The sequence below is a fragment of the Gekko japonicus genome, unplaced genomic scaffold, assembly GCF_001447785.1.
Source record: "Gekko japonicus isolate JY-2015 unplaced genomic scaffold, Gekko_japonicus_V1.1 scaffold246, whole genome shotgun sequence".
In the NCBI taxonomy this organism is placed as follows: Eukaryota; Metazoa; Chordata; class Lepidosauria; order Squamata; family Gekkonidae; genus Gekko; species Gekko japonicus.
In genome coordinates this window covers 46,444-69,359 of record NW_015162482.1, presented here as the reverse complement: position 1 = coordinate 69,359, position 22,916 = coordinate 46,444, and the positions used below count along the sequence as shown (strand labels likewise).

At 45.5% G+C, this 22,916-nt stretch overlaps 2 protein-coding genes across 3 annotated transcripts in view; both read left to right on the top strand.

Annotated features, from left to right (window-relative positions):
• The first annotated feature begins 1,244 nt into the window (after positions 1 to 1,244).
• On the top strand, positions 1,245 to 16,097 carry CDK2 (cyclin-dependent kinase 2). Its single transcript, XM_015405883.1, has 7 exons — positions 1,245 to 1,421; positions 4,929 to 5,006; positions 5,924 to 6,047; positions 7,434 to 7,604; positions 8,728 to 8,829; positions 13,023 to 13,226; positions 15,521 to 16,097. Exons 1-7 carry the CDS (start codon positions 1,306 to 1,308, stop codon positions 15,623 to 15,625), a joined length of 900 nt encoding a protein of 299 aa, XP_015261369.1. The 5' UTR covers positions 1,245 to 1,305; the 3' UTR covers positions 15,626 to 16,097.
• Positions 16,098 to 21,249: 5,152 nt separating this feature from the next.
• Positions 21,250 to 22,916, top strand: part of RAB5B (RAB5B, member RAS oncogene family) — a 28,862-nt gene continuing 27,195 nt past the window's right edge. Inside the window, exon 1 of one of the 2 annotated variants that reach the window (XM_015405911.1) lies at positions 21,250 to 21,294. The gene's annotated coding sequence lies outside the window, so the exon portion shown is untranslated. The other variant, XM_015405910.1, reaches the window with a different exon arrangement.

Genomic DNA, 22,916 nt, shown 5'->3' with positions numbered 1-22,916 from the left:
ATTCACTGCCACAGGAGGTGGCAGCGGCTACAAGCATGGATGGCTTCAAAAGGGAATTAGATAAGCATATGGAGCAGAGGTCCATCAGTGGCTATTAGCCACATGGTATAGATAGGGGCTCTGGGGCAAGTGATAGGGGCTCTTGGTGCTGGGGGGGGGGGTCAACAGTGGGAGGGCTTCTAATGTCCGGGCCCCACTGGTGGACCTCCTGATGGCACTGGTATTTCTGGCCACTGTGTGATACAGAGTGTTGGACGGGATGGGCCTTTGGCCTGATCCAACATTGGCTTCTCTTATGTTCTTATGACTCTTCTGTTCTGCTGCTTCTGACCTACCTGAATCTACTTTGCAGCTATGTAATAGATCTCCATCTTGAAGTTAACTGGAAGGAAACAAAGATGATGGAACGTTCTCCTTCAGCTAAATCTAGCTCGAAAATTGCCGCCTCCAAGATAGGGCCAATCCAGCTAGCTAATCTATGCTACTGTCATCTCAGGACTAGAATCCTGTAAATGCATCATAAATGGGACTTCACTTGAAGAGTTACTCTGGCCTTGGAGTGACTCCGCATAGGGTTGCACTGCCAGTTCATCAATGTATTTCTCATCGCATCTCTTCCCGAGGCGGCTTACAACAAAATGTAAAATGCAAAACTTATTAAAAACAAAGAGGCAAAATAACATCCACGATCTATCAGGAAAACAGTTATTCTGAAAAGCACTGGGGTTACTAAGGTAGGCTAAAGCCGAAACACTCACTGCATACATTCCTCTATTTTGCCCGCCCCAAATATAAAAATACTGACTCTCCCCCACAAGCCCCTTAATTTTGTAAGTGTTCTGGGTGGAAGTCCGGAGCCCTTTAAGAAGACTCCCTCGTCCTTCCTTCCCTCCCACCCTTCCTCAACGTGCTTCGTAACGTGCGTCGCAGCCAATCGGATGGAAGGGTAGGCGGGGCGAAAGGAACGCGGGAAGCGGTTGGGAAGGAGGAGGGGACTTGGAGGCAACAGCTTTGTTGCAAATTTCTTATTTCCGCGCGCGGGAAAAGAAAGAGCGACCGGCCAACTGTCGAGTAAAAAATACACCAGGTTCCCCCCGCGTCAGGTGGGCGCGTGGCGAGGCTGGCCTTTCCCAACCGCACCGTCCACCGCCCGACCGCTGATCGGTGCCCCGGCCCCCGCCTGGACCTTGCTAGCTCCTTCCTTCCTTCCTTCCTTCCTTCCTTCTTTTCTGAAAACACTCTCTTCCCTGGCCTCCTGGGGTCTCGAAGGCAAACTGGGATCCATCTTTGCCGGCTTCTCCTTCCATGGAGAACTTCCAGAAAGTGGAGAAGATCGGGGAGGGGACCTACGGCGTGGTGTATAAAGCGAAGAACAAAGTCACCGGCGAGGTGGTGGCGCTGAAGAAAATCCGCCTGGACACGTGAGTCCCCCAGCAACTCTCCCCCTCGTCTGCCACCCACCCTCCAAAACCAAACAAGAACCCGACTGGGGGTGGGTGGGGCGCTAGCCTCTTTGCTGTTTGAAACAGCTCGGCTGGGAGGGAGCAGAAAGAATCATCTGACCTTCTCTTTGCCCCCCTTGGAATAGTTACATGTGAGAAGTGTGTGTTTCCTTCATGCATTTGCCAAAGGGGTTTTGCTCCATAAAGTTATTGCAAGAATAAATGTGTTTGTTTCGAAGGAGCCGCACGGCTGTTATTGATCCCCCCCCCCCTTCTAATGAATGGCTGGGTGACGAGCAAAGGGCCCTGGGAAAAGTGTGTGTGTGTGTCTGTGTAATCCGAGCCTGCTAGCTTGGTCCTTCCTCCGCCCGTCTTCTGTGCCCTGATCGTTCTTCCTCGATCCCCGCCTTCTCTCCCCGCAGCCCTCTAGCGCTTGTTGAAGTCTGTAGAAAGTGATGCGATGGCGATGAGATCCGCCTCCGTGTCTGCCTGCTCTGTTTTAATGATAAGATGATTTCCCTTAAGTGGAAATGCCAGGTTGCCCCAGGGCAGGGTGCTCGAAGTCTTTGAGCACGTAGACGGCTCGCAGAGTTAGGCGGTGATCAAAACGGAATGAGGCCATTGCGGGGAGGGGGTATGAGTGAAGAAGAGACCGCGAAAGAAATCCGGAGTCTGTTTAGCTGTGGAGAGAGAGAGACTGGCTATCTTTATGCTCAATATATACATTGAAATGGGCTCCTGTAGAAAGGCAGCTGATTTTCTGTCTGTGGGATGGATGGCAGTAGAAAATTGGACCATGTCAGTGCAGACTGGAGTCTAGGTTCCCTATTACTGGCCATCACAAGCTGGTTCTGAAACCTGTGTGTGTGTGTTGAATCTCTTCCCTGAGCATGTGCAGAGTGACTTTCCATCCATCTCTGGGCAACTGTTGCCAGTTACCATAGATCTAAAATTCGGAGCTAGGCCAGCCAAGGATGCTTAAGCCCTTTCCAAGTGAACTTCAGCACACACTGTTGGCAAGAGAGAACCTTGCAAAGAGCAGATAGTTCCTGCCCCCATTGTGCTTGCCTAACTTGGTTGTTATCTAAGCAAGGACTCTCTGCCTGTTCTGTTATTGTTTTATTGGGTGTGGAAAAATTGCTGAGGCATTGGATAGCAAAACAAGGCCTAACTGTATACATTTGGAAGGCCTGGCCTAGCTAGCCTTTATGGAATCCATTGCAAAGTAAGGTAAATAACTATAGGGGAGAAATGGGCAGCTCAAACCCAATGACAGATTTCTAAAATGCAGGCTTCAGTCTATACTGGAACACAGTTTTGAACCCCATACATGTGGTGGTGGGAATGCACTCTGCATGTTCCCAGAGACAACCTGATCTTTATTACTGCATGTTATTGCAGTTGGTTTAGGAGCTGCTGAACGCTGTGTCTAGTTCCATTGCAGTGGAACTCAAAAAATTTCTTGCCGAAATCCACTCAAGATCTTGGTTTGTTACTAATAAGTTAACTTGAAGGGCCAACCTGCACAATATATTTTTTAATGAGTGCTGTATGGGGAACCTGGATCCAGCTCACTTTCCCTGCAGTCACACAGAAGTTGCAAGAAACATTATTTTGAGACCACTGCATGGGGGGGGCACCTGCTCCCCACCTGCCATTTCCCTGGGCCAGACAGCCCTATTGGGGAGTTACTTGCATAATTTTGGAGCTGCTTAAGCACCTGACTTGTTATTTATTTATTTATTTACATTAGACTTGATATCCCGCTCTTGTCCCATGGCTAGGGTCTCAGAGCGGCTTACAGGGTTTCTGGTGCTAATCACCTGTGTTCCTAGCTAGGGCCACAATGTATGAAGGGGTGGTGGGACAACCTACCGGCACCCCCTCTGTGGTGGCTATTGCTGTTTCTCCGTTGGCTCGGCATGGTCGGGTCTCCTGGTCCAGCGGGTTGTTCTTTCTCTGGCGTCTCCGGCGTTCAGTGGTGGCGATCTCCTCAGGCGCGCAGCTCCGCCTACTTTCCAGCCCGGCCACGTCCTTTCCGGCTCCGCTGAGCCGGAACTCGGCATCTGCGCACGCCCCTTTCTTCTCTCTTCACGGCAGCCCTCGGTGTACTCCTTCTCCGCCACCAGGGATCGCTCAAACGCGCACCTTGCCTTGCTCGCCACCACCTTGCTCGCCGCACCACCAATGCCGTCCACGCCAGGATCGCCGCCGCCATCGTTGCCTCCACTGCCATACAGTGAACATGTACAGTGAACTCAGCTTCTAAAATATATATTCTGTTGTGATCCCAGAAACTAAGGGTATGCAGCTGTCTGTAGTGAAACAAAGTGTATGAGTTTAGGAATAGGTAATCTTTTCAGTTAACAAGACCTGCATAGCTCACAAACGTACGCACTCTTATGCCAAAAGAGATTTTAGTTGAAAAATACAGAATTGGTTTCATAGCATTGAAATCAGTGAGGACTTCACTGTTGCTAATAGATTAATTAGCTGAAGTGTGCATTCAGAAATGAGCTGTCCCATTGGAAGAGATGTTTGGCACTATCAACACTCTTTGCAGTCGTTGTGCCTAATGTTTTCATTGGTAAAACCAGGAGAGGAAACCAACTCTGTTGGCAATATGTAGTTTCACAAGACCATTTGCGCTTCTTGTGGCTCCTTCCGTTTGCTTTTAATTTTTTAAGCCTCTAGTCCTTGAAAGTTGTGAACGTGACGTTGCAAACATGGCATATTTGATTGTTTCAGTAGCTGGAGTATGAATGAGAGCTCCCCTCCCACTACATTCAGGTCTCATGATAGTAACAAACAAATAATATTGTTGGATGTTTGGTAATGACTTAACATTTCCAGGGTTCTTGATCATCAGACCGAGTAAAATGATGCTTGCGACTCCACTCAAAAATTTAGTATTGATGGGCATGTCTGTACAGACAATTTATATGCAAAGTCTTGTTACATTTCTGGTTGAGGCATGCAGCAATGCTGTCAACAAACTGCAGCTTCCATTGGAGTGAATACTAATAATATTTTGTGCCAGTGGAAAAAGGAGGCTTGTTTTGGCTAATCCCCGGTACTAATTCTGGGAGCCTGCTAAATTCCCCTGGGACAGTTTGGGGGAGGCACAGCAGATTTGGGGTGGGAGGAGATAGGAAAGTTAATTTCTGCAAACAGTACTCTGCTTGTACTAGATGGACTCCACCCCATTGGTGGAAAAGCCCTGGGCCCCAGGAATGCTCCTTTGTCTACTTGATAACAGCCAGCCTAACTGTAGAGGAAGACTAATTTGGAAGGCCCAGAGCGAACTGGGCAAGACCACAATACTGTATGCCTTTGTGGAATGGCTGTTCATATTATAAAACAACTTCTGCTCACTGTTTGCTCAGTTTTGTACATCTGAATATCCGTGGAGCAAAACCATGGTTAGCTCAGTCTTGTAGCCTAAACCTTGTCCCTTCTCTCCTTGTCTACCCTCTTTGCTTATAGGGAAACAGAAGGCGTTCCAAGCACAGCTATCCGGGAGATCTCTCTGCTCAAGGAACTGAACCACCCCAACATCGTCAAGTAAGTGACTTGAGTTGGCAGAGAAAGACTCTGGGGGAAAAGTACTTGGAGGAATCCCGTAGATTCATTTACAACGACACAGCTCTGCACCTTCCATCTCTCAACTATATTTAGGAAAGTCCAGTCTAAAATAGAGGCTAATTACACAGGAGGTTTTCCATGTATTGTCCCTGGATCTGCCCCAAGGAGTTTCAGCCACACATCAGCTGCAAGTTCCCAAAGGAAACGTGGGTCCCAAGCGCAAGGGGGGACCCATTGTGGGTTGGGACTTTGGGGAGAAGGGTCTTAAGTGTCACCCCCACCGAGTACCATTTTCCTGACCGGAAACAACCCTAGAGGGATGCTGTTTCCCTTGGGTGGGGAAGGGGCTAAATGCTTACTGATGGGGTACATGTGGGTTTTCCCAGTGGGGAAAAATAACAACCCCAGAGCTGTCTCAGGTTAGGAAAATGGCACAGAGGGCAAGTGCTTTTTTATATCTTCATTTATTACACATCTCCCTGTGTACGACAGTTCCAGACTGAATAGGGGATCCCACAGGCTTGGTGCTTGAGTTCTCAGTGTGAATACGCAGCTGATATCTGAAAGTCAGTGGGGAACCCAGGGACATGCTATATAAAAACCTAACGTGTTAGCCCCATAGAGATATTCTCACCCATCCAGTGTACGATATCTTCTTGTGGCCAACCCCAGATGCTTGAGAGAATTGCAACAGTCAGAAAAGGGGCAGATCTTCTTTCCCAGTAATTTGGTTTCTGCTAATCTCAGTGCTACAAGGACTTCTTGAACATCCCTGGTCTCTTCCTTGAAGATAGGAACACTGCAGTTATTACGGCATTAGCCATATTTTGCTTCAACCTTTCCTTATCAAACTCCTCTTTTTGTTTGTTCTTCTCCCCCTCTCCTTGATTTCCCAGGTTGCTGGATGTGATCCACACAGAGAACAAACTGTACTTGGTCTTTGAATTTCTGAATCAGGACCTCAAGAAGTTCATGGATTCTTCGACTTCCATCAGTGGTGTAGAGTTGCCCCTTATCAAGGTGACCAGCTGCAGAGGAAAAATAAAATGCTTCTTGGGCCCTGGATGTGCTAGTTGCAAGAGCATAAATGGTGGCCAACCCCAGATGCTTGAGAGAATTGCAACAGTCAGAAAAGGGGCAGATCTTCTTTCCCAGTAATTTGGTTTCTGCTAATCTCAGTGCTACAAGGACTTCTTGAACATCCCTGGTCTCTTCCTTGAAGATAGGAACACTGCAGTTATTATGGCATTAGCCATATTTTGCTTCAACGTTTCCTTATCAAATTCCTCTTCTTTTTGTTTGTTCTTCTCCCTCTCTCCTTGATTTCCCAGGTTGCTGGATGTGATCCACACAGAGAACAAACTGTACTTGGTCTTTGAATTTCTGAATCAGGACCTCAAGAAGTTCATGGATTCTTCGACTTCCATCAGTGGTGTAGAGTTGCCCCTTATCAAGGTGACCAGCTGCAGAGGAAAAATAAAATGCTTCTTGGGCCCTGGATGTGCTAGTTGCAAGAGCATAAATGTGCTCCCCACCTGCAAAGGCTTCTCTCATTTACTTCAGCATTGAGGATGGTTTGTGCGCAGAATGGAATGCACACCCAGGGCTGACTCTGCCTTTGAAGTAGACAAGGAAGTTCTTGCACCTGCAGGAGCTACTGTGAGCACATTTAGGCCACCCACACAAGCATGCATAGATCCCATATCAGTAGGGATGACTAAAGCTTAGTCTGGCTTGCTTTTGAATAACACTTGATATCACTCAGGGTGAAGTTCATGTGGCTTCATGATATTTTCACCTTGGCCTCCCTTTGTGGGTAGTATCAAAACTACTGAGATCTGTGTGACCCTATGGGCCAAAGGTGGTTCCACTGAGCCATGTAACCCTCCTCTCCCTTGGCTACAGTAGTACCTTAGCTTGTGCTTCAAGTTTCTAGTCCTTATGACTGGGACAAAACAACAACAACAACCCAATCCCTGCCATGATTCTTTTCAGACAACTCAGAAACCAAAGGCAAATGTTAAAAAATAAATAAATAAATAAAAGCCCAAATAAGCCAATCAAACACTGAATAAGCCAATAAATTCAGCCCCTTCAAACCACTTGGGACTTCTGAGCATAACCACTTAGGATGATTCAGAGTTCTGGCACATATGACCCAAATCCCCTCCCCATCATTACATTCCTTTTTAAAATGTCATGATGAAAAGAAGATAATTATAGGAATGGATTCAGGGTTAATGGGTCCTCTTAAGAGGCTACAGCCAGAACTCTAAGGTGACTGTAGGGCGCTTGGGTTGGTACCCATCAGCTCTTTATGTCAAAGTTATGCCTGTAAGAGAGACAGCTTTCTGGTTTGTGCGGCTATTCTTTCTCAACCCTTTTGCACCGCTCCCTCCCCCCTAGAGCTACCTGTTCCAGCTTCTGCAAGGCCTTGCCTTCTGCCACTCGCACCGTGTGCTCCACCGTGACCTCAAACCACAGAACCTGCTGATCAATGCTGAGGGAGCAATAAAACTGGCTGACTTTGGGCTTGCCCGAGCATTTGGCGTGCCGGTGCGAACCTATACCCACGAGGTGAGCATCTTCAAGCTCTGACTTCTGCGTGGGCTTTAGTCTGTTGTCTGATTGAGGAAACATTAATTTGTGGGCTTTTCACCTAATAACCTTTCCAAAATTTTCTCATCCTTGTTATCAAGTTTGTTGCCCTGTCACCCTAAAGAAGAAGAGAGAAGAGACTGGATTTGTACCCCGCTCTTCACTACCCAAAGGAGTCTCAGAGCGGCTTACAAACTCCTTTCCCTTCCCCTCCCCACAACAGACACCCTGTGAGGTAGGTGGGGCTGAGAGAGCTTTGACAGAGACTGCTCTTTTTCAAGAACAGCTGTGCCAGAGCTATGGCTTGCCCAATGTTATCCAGCAGGCACAAATGGTGGAGTGGGGAATCAAACCCCGTTCTCCCAGATTAGAGTCCGCACACTTAACCACTACACCAAACTGATAGGATGCGTGGGATGGCACATAGGATGACTTCTCCCCTTTATCCATGATATAGAGATCTCCAGAACAACCTGGCCTACGATTTTGAATCTAGTCTGAGACTTCTGAGTGCTTTTCCACATTCTGTTCCTCAAAAAGAATCATCTCGCAACCTGTAGGTTAGAGTGCAGTTCTGTAAACTGTGGCTTTTTCATAAATGAGAATGAATGAGTAATTCAGATGCCATCAGGGCTTGTCATTGAGAAGCTGTGTTGGGGGGAGAGAAAGAACACACAAAGATGAGAATGAGGACAAGCTGTGCTCAGATTTCTTGTGAGCATAAGCAAGCTAGGGCTGTGAAATAGCTTGGGCATTAAAAGTGCTGTTTTGTTAAGGTCTGGAACATGAAGGTAGTGTTCTAGTAGCCCAGGATGATGGTTCGATGCACATTTTCAATCCTTGGTAGTTGGGGATGAGAATACTGGTTTTTTTAAAAATGTGTTTTTGGGAGGAGGAGGCAGGGAAGGAAGAAAAGATGTAGGCTGTATTCAAAATAGCTATGACCTTGACCAGGGAATGGTCTATGCAGCTGTTAAGATCCTCTTCCCAGTCTCTGCTCTGTGTGCTCCTGCCTGCAGAGAGGAACAGTGAAAAGTTTGTCACCTAATTGCTACATGGGCAGGACAGGTGAGAAGTGAATTATGGTTGTGTTTTACCCCAGGTGGTGACCCTCTGGTATCGGGCTCCAGAAATTCTACTTGGTTGCAAATACTACTCAACAGCTGTAGACATCTGGAGTCTGGGTTGCATCTTTGCAGAAATGGTACGTATTCTTTAGGGAAATGGAAGAGGTACTGGGAAGCAAAGTGGTCATGGGCAGGCTGTGGTACCAGGCAGGTGATGGAGATGAGCAGAAAACCCATGGGTTCTGTTGTGCTGAAGTCTCCAGTCTCTAACAGAATCCTTCCTTTGGACCCAATACCTTGGAGAAGAGAAGTAGAAGATGTGAATAGACTACCCTGGTAATGAGGTGGGAGGAGAAGTATCAGTACAAATGCCAATATGATGCAAATGATCCCTTGTTGACCTCCTGTGAGTGTCTGCTTTCCTGACATGAAAAAAAAAACAACAGCAGGGGATTGCTGTGGAAGGAGATGACAATCTGACCCATATATTTTCTAGAAATAGCTTTTGGGGAAAGGATTGATTCAGTTCACCTTTGCATTATTAGAATCCTAAGTTAGTGGACCATCTAGTCCAGTGCCCCCAACCGAGGACGCCGCCAAACATCTCGGCCAGACCATCTCCAATGGAAACCAAGACTTGTACAAAGGGTTGCTTGGAAGGCAAATAAATGACTCTTGCAAATGAGCCATGTGGTTCACTGTAAGGGAAATCTGGAGAGACATATTCACTTGAAAGTGTAATGCACACACAGAAAAGCATGATGGGTATACACCTAAACCAGGCCCATTACTTTACTGATCCAGTTTCTTTTTCCGGGCGGGAGGGGTCACTTTTCTGGCAAAATGCTGTATTTACTCAGATGCAAGACTAGGCTCCCCCCCCCCCAAGTAATGCCATCAAATAAGTCTGTAGAAAGGGTCTGGTCAGTTTCTCTTACAGGGCTTAGCTAGTACAGGCCAGAGGACAGCTTTTTTTCCCTGGTCAGATCTGGGGAAGATGCCCACCTGATATCCTAGATGTCAGTCACGGCTGACAGAACTGGCCATGAGAGACCATTGGGCTGGCTCATTATAAGGGCAAACACACCTTTCTGTGCTCTAGAGTGGGGAAGTTGAGTAGCTGAAAGGGCAGGTTTCCCCCACACCCCTGCTTTGTATCTCTTTAGCTGTTACCCAAGTGCATCAGTCAAACAATTTCGAATTCTACCCATAAATGTGAAATAATTTGTGACCCAATTTTTTTAAAAACGCAACTTGAATGGATTCACGTAGATAATGCCTGGCTCACGTAACTTGCATTTGTGGATTGTTGAATAATTCCCATCTGGCACATTTTAGTGCTGTAAGCTCAGTGCTGTTCCAGCCTGCGTTGGCTGTCAAAAGCCTTCTGAATCTTCATTCATGGATTTCTGTGTGAAGTGGGGGTCAGCCCATATCAAACGCTCCCCACTTCATTCCCTTGTGAAGACCTGCTGACAAGAATCAGTTGACTTGGCATCACCTTATGGAGGAGGAAGCAGCTTGTGTCATTATCCTTCCCTGGAGCAGAAGCATTCGTAGAACCGGGAAGGGGGAAACAGACAAGATCTGTTGTGGGCTTGCCTTCTGAGGCCTGAACTAAGGCTTTGGGAAGACTGCTTCTTTCCCCATGGGCTGTGTGGGCATGCTTGTATTCCAAAGAGCTGTGTCACATGCAGAAGGCTGTGCGTCAGTGGGGGGGGGGTATGGAATAATTCCCATGGGAGCTTTCGAGCCCAGCATTCCTTTCCTCGAAATCTACTTAACCCTTTGTGGGTTGGAGCACCCTGCAGTCTTTGTTTGGCAAAGATGGGTGCCTGCACCTTCAACGCATCTATCATTATTAAAAATATAGATACCTGTTTTGCTGCTTTTCTGTAGAAAGGTGCTCAAAGTGACCTACAAAATGAAAGCAGTATAAAAATATATAAAGTCAGTACGAGAAATATTGATCAGAAATCAGGCCTGGCTCTGTATGTCAGTTTAGAAAACTGGGGTGCCTCCGCTGCTGTAGTTCCCCACATGCTGGAATGCCCTGTCCACTGATATTTATTCATCTTTCTCCAGGGATATAAAATGTGGGTATTTCAGTTTACATTTACTGGTCTCTGTAGGGTGTTTAGTGCTTATTTTTGTTGCCTTTTTTGTGAGGTATAACGGGGTTTATTTGTGAGGCATTTCTCTGTATTTTTATTTTTAAAAGCCACTTTGGGTGTCCCTGAAAAACCAGCTTTAAAATATTTAAAAATTAATCAGAGGTAGCAACAGTCAATTCAATAACCAGGGAAGGTCTGTAGATATAAAAAAGTCCTTGCCCACTGGTGGAAGTTAGGCAGAGGGGAGGTAAGGTGGACCTTCCAGGCATGGAGTGAGAGCTACACAGAAAGAGCTTCCTGTTGCCTTAATTAATTGGGAGAAGGATCATACCTCTGTGGTAGCAAACAGGCCTTGCATGAAGCAGGTCCCAAGTTTGACCCCTGGCATCTCCACTTAAAAGTATCTTGGCCCCAGTCACACGGGCAGGAAAATGTGTGTGGGGGGGGAAGCGGGGCTGTTTGCCCCGGAGCAAAATAATGCACAGCTGCGCAATCAGACATCCCGTCGAAGTCCCGTGGTTAGGGGGGAGGTGCCGATCACAGGCAATCCTGCGGCGCGGCAAAGAAGCGGCCTCTCTAGCAAAAGGCTCCGCGGGTTTAACCCCTTCCAGGGCTGCAGAGGAATGCAAACTGTCCTCCGTCTGGTCCCCTCCAGGAGGAGCTTCAGCCGGGCCGCCCTCCCGCCAGGCCCCCCCTGCACCTCCCCCTCTGCCACCCGGTGCAGAGAGTTCCTCTCGAGCAGACCAAGCCAGGAGGGGGGGGGTACGGAAAAGAGGAGGGGGCTGTGTTGTTTGTTTTTAAATGGAAGTGTGCGCATGCGCCGTTGGGTGCTTGTGCCGTGGAGACTTAAAAAAAAACAACTTAGCGACGGGACATGGGTGGGCGCAGGATGCCACGACCTACCACCGGAAACGTGATTAGGCGCCCGCCCTTGCCCCGCGGTTTCCGGAAACTAATACCTCGGAGGTACTAGTTTTTTACCCCGCATCTTCTGTGGGAAGCCTCGGGTTCGCCACGGGAGCTCTACGCTTCCCAGATGTGGCGCTGTGATCGTGCCCGGAAAATCCGCCTATCTTCTGTCTCTGTAGCGTGGCTAATGCTCCGTGTGACCACAGCCTTTGGCTAGCAAAGGTGGGAAAGACCTTTCTCTGCTTGAGAATGTAGAGAGCTGTTGCCAGTCTGAGTAAACAATACCGATCTAGATGGACTCTAAAATGTTTGCCTCACCTCACGTAATGGAGATCATGGCATAAGATTGCATTCCAGCATGGTATAGCAGTTAGAGTGTTGGACTAGGACCTGAGAGAGCCGGGTTAGAATCTCCATACTACTGTGGAAGCTTGCTGGGTGACTTTGGGCCAATTGTTCTCTTTCAGCCTAACTTACCTTACAGCGTGGTTGTGAGGACAAAATGAAGGAGGGGGAAATGATGTTGTAAGCCACTTTGTGTCCCCATTGGGGAGAAAAGTGTGGCATAAGTATCTCAAATAAAACTTGACCTGTGTCAAAAGGTATGGAGGGATGGTTCGTTTAGGGTTTTGAGGGTAACCAGTGCCACCTTGCATCATGTCCAGAAACAAACTGGAAGCCAGGTGAGATGAGCATAAAACCAGAGTAATCTGCTCTTTGGCTCATTCTTTGTTTGCTGACACATTATGAAGGCCAGCCCCACATAGAACCCATTATAGTAGTCCAGCTGGGAGGTTACTAGGACATGGATCAGAGCGGCTCTGGCTTTATTGGAGAGGTACAGGCATGTGCATACCCTTAAGAGTGACACTGCTAGGAAACAACTGCCTTGTGGGTGAGTGGGGGCGCTAATACATTACAGCAGTCAAATTTTGATTCCTTGGATCTATTTTGAGCCTCTGATATATTGGGTGGATACAGTTGAATCTGGTTAGACGTGAATGTCTCTTGTCTCTTTCATGGTCTAATTGTGTGGTTGAGCACGTGACTGTCTCTAAATCTGTTTCCCCTCTGTAAAGGAGACCTTTAAAAATGAATTCAGGGATGCTTGGAGGCCTACCTTTGCAAATTAAAAGTGTTGTATAAGTGGGAAACATTGGTAAAATTCCTCCCAGCTCTGCTTTACCTTTGGTTATGTGGGAACACAGTAAATTTGTATCTGCTATGAATGTAAGAAGGGATGGCTGGATAAAGCAAGGCACCCTCTTTAAACCACGGCCCTGATCTTTCTGTCTCCTCCTGAACAGATCACCCGTAGAGCTCTTTTCCCAGGGGACTCAGAAATTGACCAGCTGTTCCGCATCTTCCGCACCCTGGGCACTCCGGATGAGACTGTGTGGCCTGGTGTCACGTCCATGCCTGACTACAAACCCAGCTTCCCTAAGTGGGCCCGGCAGGACTTCAGTAAAGTGGTACCACCCTTGGATGAGGAGGGCAGGAAACTTCTGGCGGTGAGTATTTAGGCAGTATGAAGAAGGGGGAAGGGCCCTTCAGTTCTGAAGAAGCAAAATATAGTTGTAAATTTTCCGGGCTGTATGGCTGTGGTCTTGGCATTGTAGTACCTGACATATAGTTGGTAGTACCTGCCAAGACCACGGCCATACAGCCCGGAAAATCTACAACAACTAATGAACTCCAGCTGTGAAAGCTTTCGACAAGCAAAATATAGTATTAAATCTGTGCACGACTTAGTGGAATGGGACTGCTCGCTATGCCAGCTTCCCCAAGTTCAAGGATTTTCTGTAGCCAGAAAAGCTGAATTGCATAAGTTATGTGAATGAAACATAGTTGCATATGTTTCCTTCAGCTGGCTATGGAAAGGGGCAAAGAGCTATGCAGGGTGCTGAAGCCCTAATTCCAGAGAATCTGGCTTCCGTCTGGGTTTTAGAGTAAGATTGGGAGGAGCACAATGCTACCATATTGCTGAAGTTAAGCAGGTCTGGGTTTGGACAGTGCTTGGACGGGAGATCTCTTGTATAAGATGCCTCTGGGTTCCATGGTGGAAGAAGAGGAAGACTGGGAAATGGCATGAATAAACTCTGGTTTCTGAAATGTCTCTAGCAATGGAAAGGCCTGGGGGAAAACCTGGAAAGATGGTGGGGGTGTTTTTTTTCTCTGTTTTTTTCTTAAGCTGTTTTGCCCCCAGAAAAATTGGGGGGGAAATAGATTATGGAATATTTTCTTTTACAGTGATAAATAACATACTTATGACTAGGTGATATATTTAATCCTCCAATATTATTTCTAAAACTATGTAACATGAAGACTTTAATGTAAGACTAAGTAAACTATCAAGTCATTGCAATTCCTGTACACTGAGGATAAGCAAATGCTGGAGTACAGTTCAAATACTGAGGATACAGGTTCTCAAATGCAAAAGAAAGATGCATTTCTGTCTCTAGGGGGCACTGTAGTTGTTACAAAAAGAAAAAAGGCTTCCTGTTCCTTTTTGCTTGTGGACTTCATCTTGTTGGTATAGTTGGTGGATCTGTTTCTGTCCTCTCAGCTGTTTGCTTTATGGATGAGTAGGAGAATTAGAGTAGATAAAATAATGTTCTTAGTTTTGTTGTGTCAGTGGTTTCTTTGGTTTTTGTTGTGGTTTTTGCCAGCTCTCATAAACTGGCAAAAGATGTTCCTTATAGTTCAGGTGTTCTTTACATTTCAGGACCTTGTAGTTCCATTTGTAACAAAAAATAAAACTAAAAAAAGTAAATTCAGTTTGTTATTATTTTCTGAATAAGCTGTACTTTTAATATGTCAAACATGCCAAGCCAGTTTATCCACACTGCATTTTATGTTCCCAAAGTAACAGTGACTTTCAATCTGTAAAAAGTACAAAAATGCATTTTTTCAATTTCCCCCAACATCTTCAATTTCCCCCCAAATCTGGGTTTTTTTTGGGGGGGGGGGGGAATGTTTTTTCATGCTTTCAAAATTTCTGGAAATTTTACATTTCTAAATGTCTCCAGACATCATTTGCACTCTTTCATCCTTACCTTTTGCATCTTTTTGGTCTAGAATTTTACCATTTTATTTAGTTAAAGAGATCTGAGTTTCTCTGCTTCTGGTTCTGTGTAGTGTTGTCAGGGAGTAATCACTCTGGTGGTAGTGTACTTTCAGTCCCTCGCACAGGTTAGGTTACCCATTTTACTTTTAAAAACCCTGCCGTTTAGAAAGATGCATCTTTGACCATTCAGATTTTGTGCATAGCAAGTTAAAGTGGTGTTGGGTGATGGTGCAAAAACTGATTGTGGCTGAAGGAACACCAAGACAAAAAAAAGTATTTCTTTTGCATTTCATGTCATGCTGCTTTCCTCAAGTATTACAAGATAGTTTTCTACAGTAAAATCAAACATGGTTTTGTTAGGTATTGAGCATGAGTTGTCCTGCAAGTTCCACTTTCCCAGAATCCAATAGTCCTTAGGCAGCAACATAAAACCATATCCTTGGGAGTCCCCACCCTGCAGTGGCAATTTTGCCTGTCTTTCTCAACACTTGTTAGTTCCACTCTTTACTTAACTCATTGCCTTGCTATTTTCATTGGTAGTGTTATTTTTTGTGTTGCTTGCAGTCTTTCTGCCTTTGGTGCACAATAAAGGTGTTCAACCACATTTGTGTTCCCCAATGGAGTCAAATATTTGTCTCCAGCAAGTCTTCCCTTGGGGTCCCTGAGAGCAAAGAATGTTGATGGGCCATTTTTGTCTCCTGTCTATTCCTGTAACCTTTCCCTCCTCATTCTCTTTAGCAAATGTTGCATTATGATCCCAATAAGAGGATCTCTGCCAAGACTGCACTCAACCATCCCTTCTTCCGTGATGTCACCAAAGCTGTACCACATCTTCGCTTGTGAGACAGGATCATGGCGTGCTGTGGATTCTGCAACGTGCCCTTTTTTTGGACCACACCAGTTGCTTGCACTTAACTGCCCAGCTAAGAGCTGCATGGACTACCGGAGGTCCACTTTGCCATAGCCTTTACCTTTTTGGAGTTTTACACCTGGATTCTTTTAAGGTACTAGCTGAGGCTGGTGCTCCCAACTCACCTTGCATGAGGAGAGATGAGACTCCAGATCCATCCACTGCAAAAACTCAGATTGCTGAAGGGATGACAGCTGAATTCCTCAGACTTTTTTTTTAATTCCCTAGGAATCTTGTCTCCTCTTCATTGATACAGTGTCTACTGCATTGAGCGTTATCACAAAGCACCTCTTTTGCTGCTGCTTCCTAAACTGGATGGCCCAGAGCTGAGCCTCTAGTGGCAGCCCGCACACTTCAACTTGTGTGCAAGGATCAACTTACTTTTGTTCCAGCAAGTGACTTTCTGATTCAGACCATAGGTTATAAATATAGGGTCAGAGCCTGATTAGTGGAGTGCTGTCTTCCTGGTGCTAGCAAAAGTTTCCTTTCCAGGTGAGATCCTCAGAGAGATTTAGGCGCTTAAGTGCCCACTGTTCATGAGTTGGAAGGAATTTTACTCTAGGGCTGCCTTTTTGCAGCATCTATTTTGCACCAATGATGGCGTAGCTTAGCAGTCTTTTCCTGGTGATAGTAGATTGTGATGTTCACTGGCTGAGACATAGAAGAGAGCCTCAGAAAAAAAGCTTGACTGCCAAATTCACCCTCTGGTGATTATCAGCTGGCTTTCTAACCCAGTCAGATAGCCGCTTCATAAAATCATTTTTGATAGCTGCACCAAATACTTAAAAGGAAATCGCCACAACAACATCTTACCAGTATGCTGTCCACTTCTAATTACCTACTGACCAGTGTCTGGTGCTTGCATTTCTCAATGAGTTGGCAGATCTTTCCTTGTGCTTCTGGTCAATATTAAGACTACGTGAAGGAGCAATATTGCCATAAGATCTGGCTGCCGTGTTTCTCCATTTCATACTTGTTACAAATCTGTCTTTTACAGTTGACCATCTCATTCACTTTTCTGAAGTATATTTTCACTAAATCACCAACCTCCTGGCCAGGGTAGGCCTACACAGTTGCTTTAGCTTCAAGCACAGTATTGTTCAAATGTAGACTCTTTTAAAAAAAGAAAACTGTGTTTTTGCTATTGAAATTAAGGTGTGTGAAAATAAAGACATTAACATTTCAAGCTGCTTCTCTCTCCCCACTGGGCAAGAGAGATCCAGTAAGTATGAGTTTCCAAAATAATGCAATTATCTATTTTCAGCTAGGAAACTGGCATTGTAAACGCAAGAGTTTCATTCTTTAAGAGCTGAAATGTCAAAACCTCTTTCTGCACCTCCTTGTATCTTGAGGACATTTGAACTCTTCATGTTATTTAACTAAAATGCAATGTAGAATGTGAATTGACATGCAATCCAGCATTCAGTAATAGCAGAAAGGCTAAGCCCTGAAACAGAAAATCATGATTGGTCTCTGACAAATTCCTTTCTGTAGAATCTAGACAAACTGCACACCTTCTCAGTAAATACTGCAATGTGTCTAAAATTTAAAGCCATTGTAAAGTGAAGAACAGATTTATGTTATTTTCAAAGGATGATGTTGGTATATTTTACAAAAAGATTCTCTGTGTGCTAAGAGGGTGGAGTCTGAGTGTCCCTACTCAATTCAGTGAGGCTTGAGAAAAAGGCTTTTTTTCACACACACACACAAACACACACCTCGTTATAATCTTATGTAGTGTTTTATTCTCGTGTGAAGTGTCCACTGTTTCATGTATGGATGGAAACTTACTTGTATTGATCCTTCATGTATGTTTAAGAATTCTTATCTGTTATCCCTATGGGCAAGCATGTCAGAACAGAATACAAAATATGGCTCATATGTATAGGTTGTCTCTCAGTGACCTGGGCAATTCAGGCCCAGTAATAGTTTAAAAGTGCCAGCATCAACCAGCAACACATCATTACAAAGACTTCAAAATCAGAAAGGGTTTTCTTAACCATGTTGTCTACATGCAATATTTTGACTCATGACTTTCTTTTCCCTCCCTCTTTTGTACTGGAAGAAGCTCTATATTTATAAGGCTGTTAGTTTTAAAGCAGATTTCTGGATTTGTATAAAACTTGTTAGTCCAAGCACCTTGAAGTTTTTAAAAATAAGAAAAACTATATTTTTGCCTTTCTCTTTTTGGTAGCTCTTTATCTTACAAATATTTCTAAAATATTGCAAAATTAGTATATAAAACATTAAAATATTTTTAGTTTAACGTGTGACTTTCTTCTGAAACAGACATTCTTAACAGTTCTTTCATCATGCCCAATGCATGTGCTGTAAATGGAGGTAAGCCAAGAAAAAAACATTTCTCTCTGAACCATTGTTCATATTGTTGGGTGGGTTGAGTCCTACAGTACAATGTGCAGAGTTATTCCACTGTATGCACATTAATTTCAGTAGGCTTAGACTGGAAAAACTGCATAGGATAGCACTGCTAATCTTCTATTCTCACTTTCCAACCAAGAAGAAATTTTATAACCAAAAAAAGTGCAATGGGTGGGTTCTAGCCCAACTACAGAATCTGGGATGGTAGCCAAAAGCCCTCATGCTGTTGACATCAAATACATATATGATAATTTGGTTAGCCTGTAACTAGGCACTACTGCTGTGGGTTTAATGCTGTGATCTCAAAAGATTGGGGGATGGTGGCATGTACCATGTAGAGGGTGGGCTATGATAGAGAGTGCAGGATCCTATTCCACAGCCATAAAAGTACTAGCCTGGCAGGTTTTTTGTCGCAGAGCTGATTTCCTGGTAACGTTTGATGCTATGGCTTTTATCAGAGTGGTGACAGCTGCTTATCTGGGACAATGCAGAAATCTTGTGGATCGCTTTCCCTCTTGCCAAAAGGTAAAAAGCAAGCATGTTATTTCAAGCTCATACAAGGGGAAAATATGAGTCTTTTAAAATTTACCCTAAGAATGTTTTGCACAGATGTGAAAAATGAAGCCATTCAATGTTCTCTGTGTACTGCTAATGAAGAGGAAGCAAACATCAGAGATGCATTATTGGGGGGTAGGGAAGAGAATGAAAGTGGTTCCTGCAACCCGAGTCTGTATTTTTTTAACCACACTTTCTTAGGCAGAGCCACTGAGGCTGAGCAACCCAGCGGTGTAGTGTAATATTTGTGTTGTTTATATCCCTGTACTGCAGTCTGGGATTATAGCCTACTTGTATTATGTTCTTGGTATTTCAGATGGGGACTGAGATTGGTTTATAGGGTCTTACAGCTCCTAACAGTGGTGGAAACTCTCACCTGCTTGATCTTTGTTGCAAAATGCATTCTAGATAGAAACTCCATAGAACTGCATATAATACACTGATAGTTTGACAACTAATTTATGTTAATTTCACCTGAAATCACCCACCCATGTTGAAACCAGGCTGCACAACAAAAGGTATCCTATATGCAAAGCATACTGCAGCTTGTAGCTGAATTGATATCTCTATTTTTGGCTAGGTTTATCTTTGCAATCAGACGAGGTGTTAGAATGGTGAGACGGTGGAATTATTATACCACTTCAAATTAGAAGGGATGTCACTTTTGAATTTATAAGACAGACTGCATCTAGAGAAACGTACTTTTGGCAGAAAAGTCTTAGACCAGCTTTTTACTTGGGTGCTTTTTTACGCTGTACTTGGAAGTTTTAGAAAGTGCCATTCCTACTTACAGTCTGAAATGATAGTCCATTCTACCACCTCATTTTGCTATTTGGGTAGACCAGGCGTGTTTCATTTTTATTCTGTCCTGGAGGTGGAACAGCATACATCGCTTTATCTTGCTGCATTTTATTCTCTCAACAATCTGTGAGGTAGATTAGGCTAAGAGAAGATCACCCAGTGGATTTCCTGAGTTTGAACCCTACTTGAGCATCCCCAATCATTGCTTGTCTGACATGCGAATTACTCTATCACATTGTGGACTCTTTTGAAGACAGGGTGCCCTCCATGCCATTCACTAGCATGCAGGCACCTTGTATTCCGGCCAGCATAAAACATCCTCAAATGAAACGGAAGACACAGGCCATGGGCTACTAGTCTAATCTTTCCTATAGCAAAGCTAGCAACCCTTTCAGCAGTGAAGATTGAGGAGGAGGAGGAGATTGGATTTATATCCCGCCCTTCAATTGCAGTTTATAAACTCCTTTCCCTTCCCCTCCCCCCAACAAACACCCTGTGAGGTAGGTGGGGCTTAGAGAGCTCTGAAGGGAACTGCTCTTTCAAGAACTGCTCCAACAGAACTGTGGCTTGCCCAAGGTCATCCAGCAGCTCCAAGTGAAGGAGTGAGGAATCAAACCCGGTTCTCTAGATTCCGTACACTTAACCACTACACCAAACCGGCTCTGCAGCTGTTGAAGCTCATGCTATGAAAGCTACCAGAAAGGCTGAGAAGTACCTGAAAACGAATAACTCAATATTAATGTTCCCTGTCTGGATCACTTAAGGGATTGAGTCTGAGATGCCCTCGTCTAATGCCCATGTAGTGTTTTGCCTCAAAAGACACCTTATGCACTGCAGTCAGTGTGGGTTGCAGTAATACTGTGTGGAGACCTGCCGCTAGCTGGTTAGGAAGGTCTAGATAAGAGAGCCTGCTCTCCCTGGCTACCCAACCGCCATCTCAGCGGTATCATTGTATTATGCCTCGACAATGAACTCGGGCTGAATTGCAATTTGAACCCACACCTCCCAGTAGTCTGAGACACTAACTATTAAATCATCGTATGTACTCCTTTTTAATCGCGTCAAGCCACACTGGGAGCCATTTGTGGGTGAAGTGAGGAAGGCACCCAAATTCAACAGGTTAGAGAAACTCGGGTTCCGTCAACAACAGCCCATCGAACCTACTATTTCCCTGTTCAGGCCTTCAGCTCCGTAAGGGCAGCATCCTCCTCCCGCCCCGCGCCCAATCATCTCCCTGCCGTACGCAGCCGTTCCTCTGCCATCGCTTCACCAACCGCCGTCGCCGTTAATAAGGTCAAAGGTCACGCCGCTCCCAGAGTTTCCTTTTCTTTCTCCCGTACGCTGCCATTCAAGTCCTAGGACGCTTCTCACAGGCCAGGGGTAACAGCGTGACAATTGATTGGCCAGAACAGTTCGGGTTACGCCCACCCACTCGCTTGTCAATCATCCTCTGCCTCTTCTTAGGAGACACAGACGATATCTGGCCTGGGATTGGGTTGTGACTATTCAAGTCCGAGTTGTGACTGGTTAGAGATGGTAGGCGGCCCCACCCTTTTCCGGTCACCTTATTTGTTGTTTATCAAACCTCTTTCACTCGGCGACTTTCCTATTGGTAGACGCACTCGTCGTTTAACGAAATACCCGTCCCAGGTCTTAGCGAGATGCCTTCCAATTGGCTAGACTGACTTCTCTGTTCCATTGGTGAAACAACTGCTGCCCGTCCTTTCCATCGCTGCGTTCCAATTAGTCCGACGGGGCAAGGGTGCGGTTTCGAAAAAGCCGATTGGTCGAGAGGGCGTGCCCGCTCCCCAGGTGCCCAACACCAATTGGTTCGGAAAGCATTCTCGCTCCTCCTTCCGGCATAGAGGTGGGTTTGGTTGAGGTAGTTTGTTTGTGTGCGAGAGAGTAGGGGGGCTGGGAAGGGGGGAGCAAGAGTCGCCTCAGGTACCTGCCGGGGGAGCGGGTGGTCCTGGGTGGCAGCGGCAGATCTGGGCTACTGGAGGGTGTGTCTTCACGGCGGCGGCGGGGCTCCCCTGGACAGGCCGTTGCCTGGTTACTGGGTGGTGGGTGAGAAAAGCTGACCCCCCCCCTTGCCTAGGGAGGGGTGGGGAAAGGCTTGGGCTTGGCGGGTCTTCTCTTGTGGCTCTGGGTGGGGCGGGGGAAACAGGCTGTCAGGGTGGATTGGGTAGGTTGCCTGGAGGACGGAGGCCTGGGGGAATGAGGTGGGGCCTGACCCATTATCTAGGAGAGGTGTGTGTTCAGGCAGCTGAACGTGACCAGTGAGGAGGTGTGGAAGACCCACATACGGTGGGAAAGCGGAAATAGGGTGGCGGCGGAAAGCTATCCCTGACATTGTGCGTGTGTATGCTCTGCCTCGCCATGGATTGGGTTAGTGGGGAATGTGGTATAGGTCAGGAGGAATGCGTTTCAGAATGGTGGGGTTTGTCCCTAGTCTGCTTACTAACTGTATGCATTGCTCGATTCGAGGTAGGGGGCAGCGGAGGTATTAAGGCTGTCTGGCTTTTCATTGCAAATGAAGGTGTTGTTGAGCCTGGGGGACTATGAGCTGCTGTAGGGGTACTGCCTGATAGGTATCTAGGTTGATGGGCTCTGTGTCAGTAGACCTCTAGTAAGCTTGATGCTGTGGTTATCTTTTGGGTTGATGTTTGGGTAACCTTGCCATGTGTGTTCCTTATTCCAATAGCTGCCCCTTGGGTCTGTCAGTCTCTGTAGAATAGATTTTGTGCTTCCAGAATCTCTTGTTTTTAGTTGTGAAATCTTGGTTTGGTGACAGTATGGTAGAGAATTGTATCAAACACCTCTTGTGTAGTACTCTCCACCACCACAGTGTAGTTGTTCAGTGAAGTTGCAGCTACCGTGGTTTTTGATTGTCATAATAAAATCAACGTATTGACCTGTTGAAAGAGTTGTCCTTGGCTGTCACCTGTTGAAACAGTAGTTAAACCCTAATGTCTTGCTATAAAATGCTGAAGCTTCCACTTTTTCTCCTTAGGTTGTCCAGTTGACCATGACCCCTATTTTTTAAGGTTTTATTTTTGTTTTTGTTTTATTAGAAAGCCACTCATTGTATAATTAGCATCCATAAGGAATCTTGGGTTTTGTTTAGTATTGCTTTCTGGTTGGGTATGTCTTCTGCTAATCCTAGTTGGTCTTGAGTCTACTAATCTTTGCACCTGTCCCTCAAATGTTTTGGAGATGGGCATGTTAGAAATTCATAGGTATTTTCCTGCTTTAAGGGTTTTGTAATAAGCTCTTTTTATTGTATTACATTGTATATTTTAATAACTGTATTAATACATCTGATTATATTAAAATGTGTTGGTGTAAGGCAAGATGACCAGAGAAAAAGAGTGAGGGGAATTGGGACTCCTCAGTGACACATAGATAACTGGTTGGAAATTCCTATTTTGTCCTACACCCTAAGAAATTGTTTCAAAAAAATAAAGTCAAAATAGGGATTTGACATTT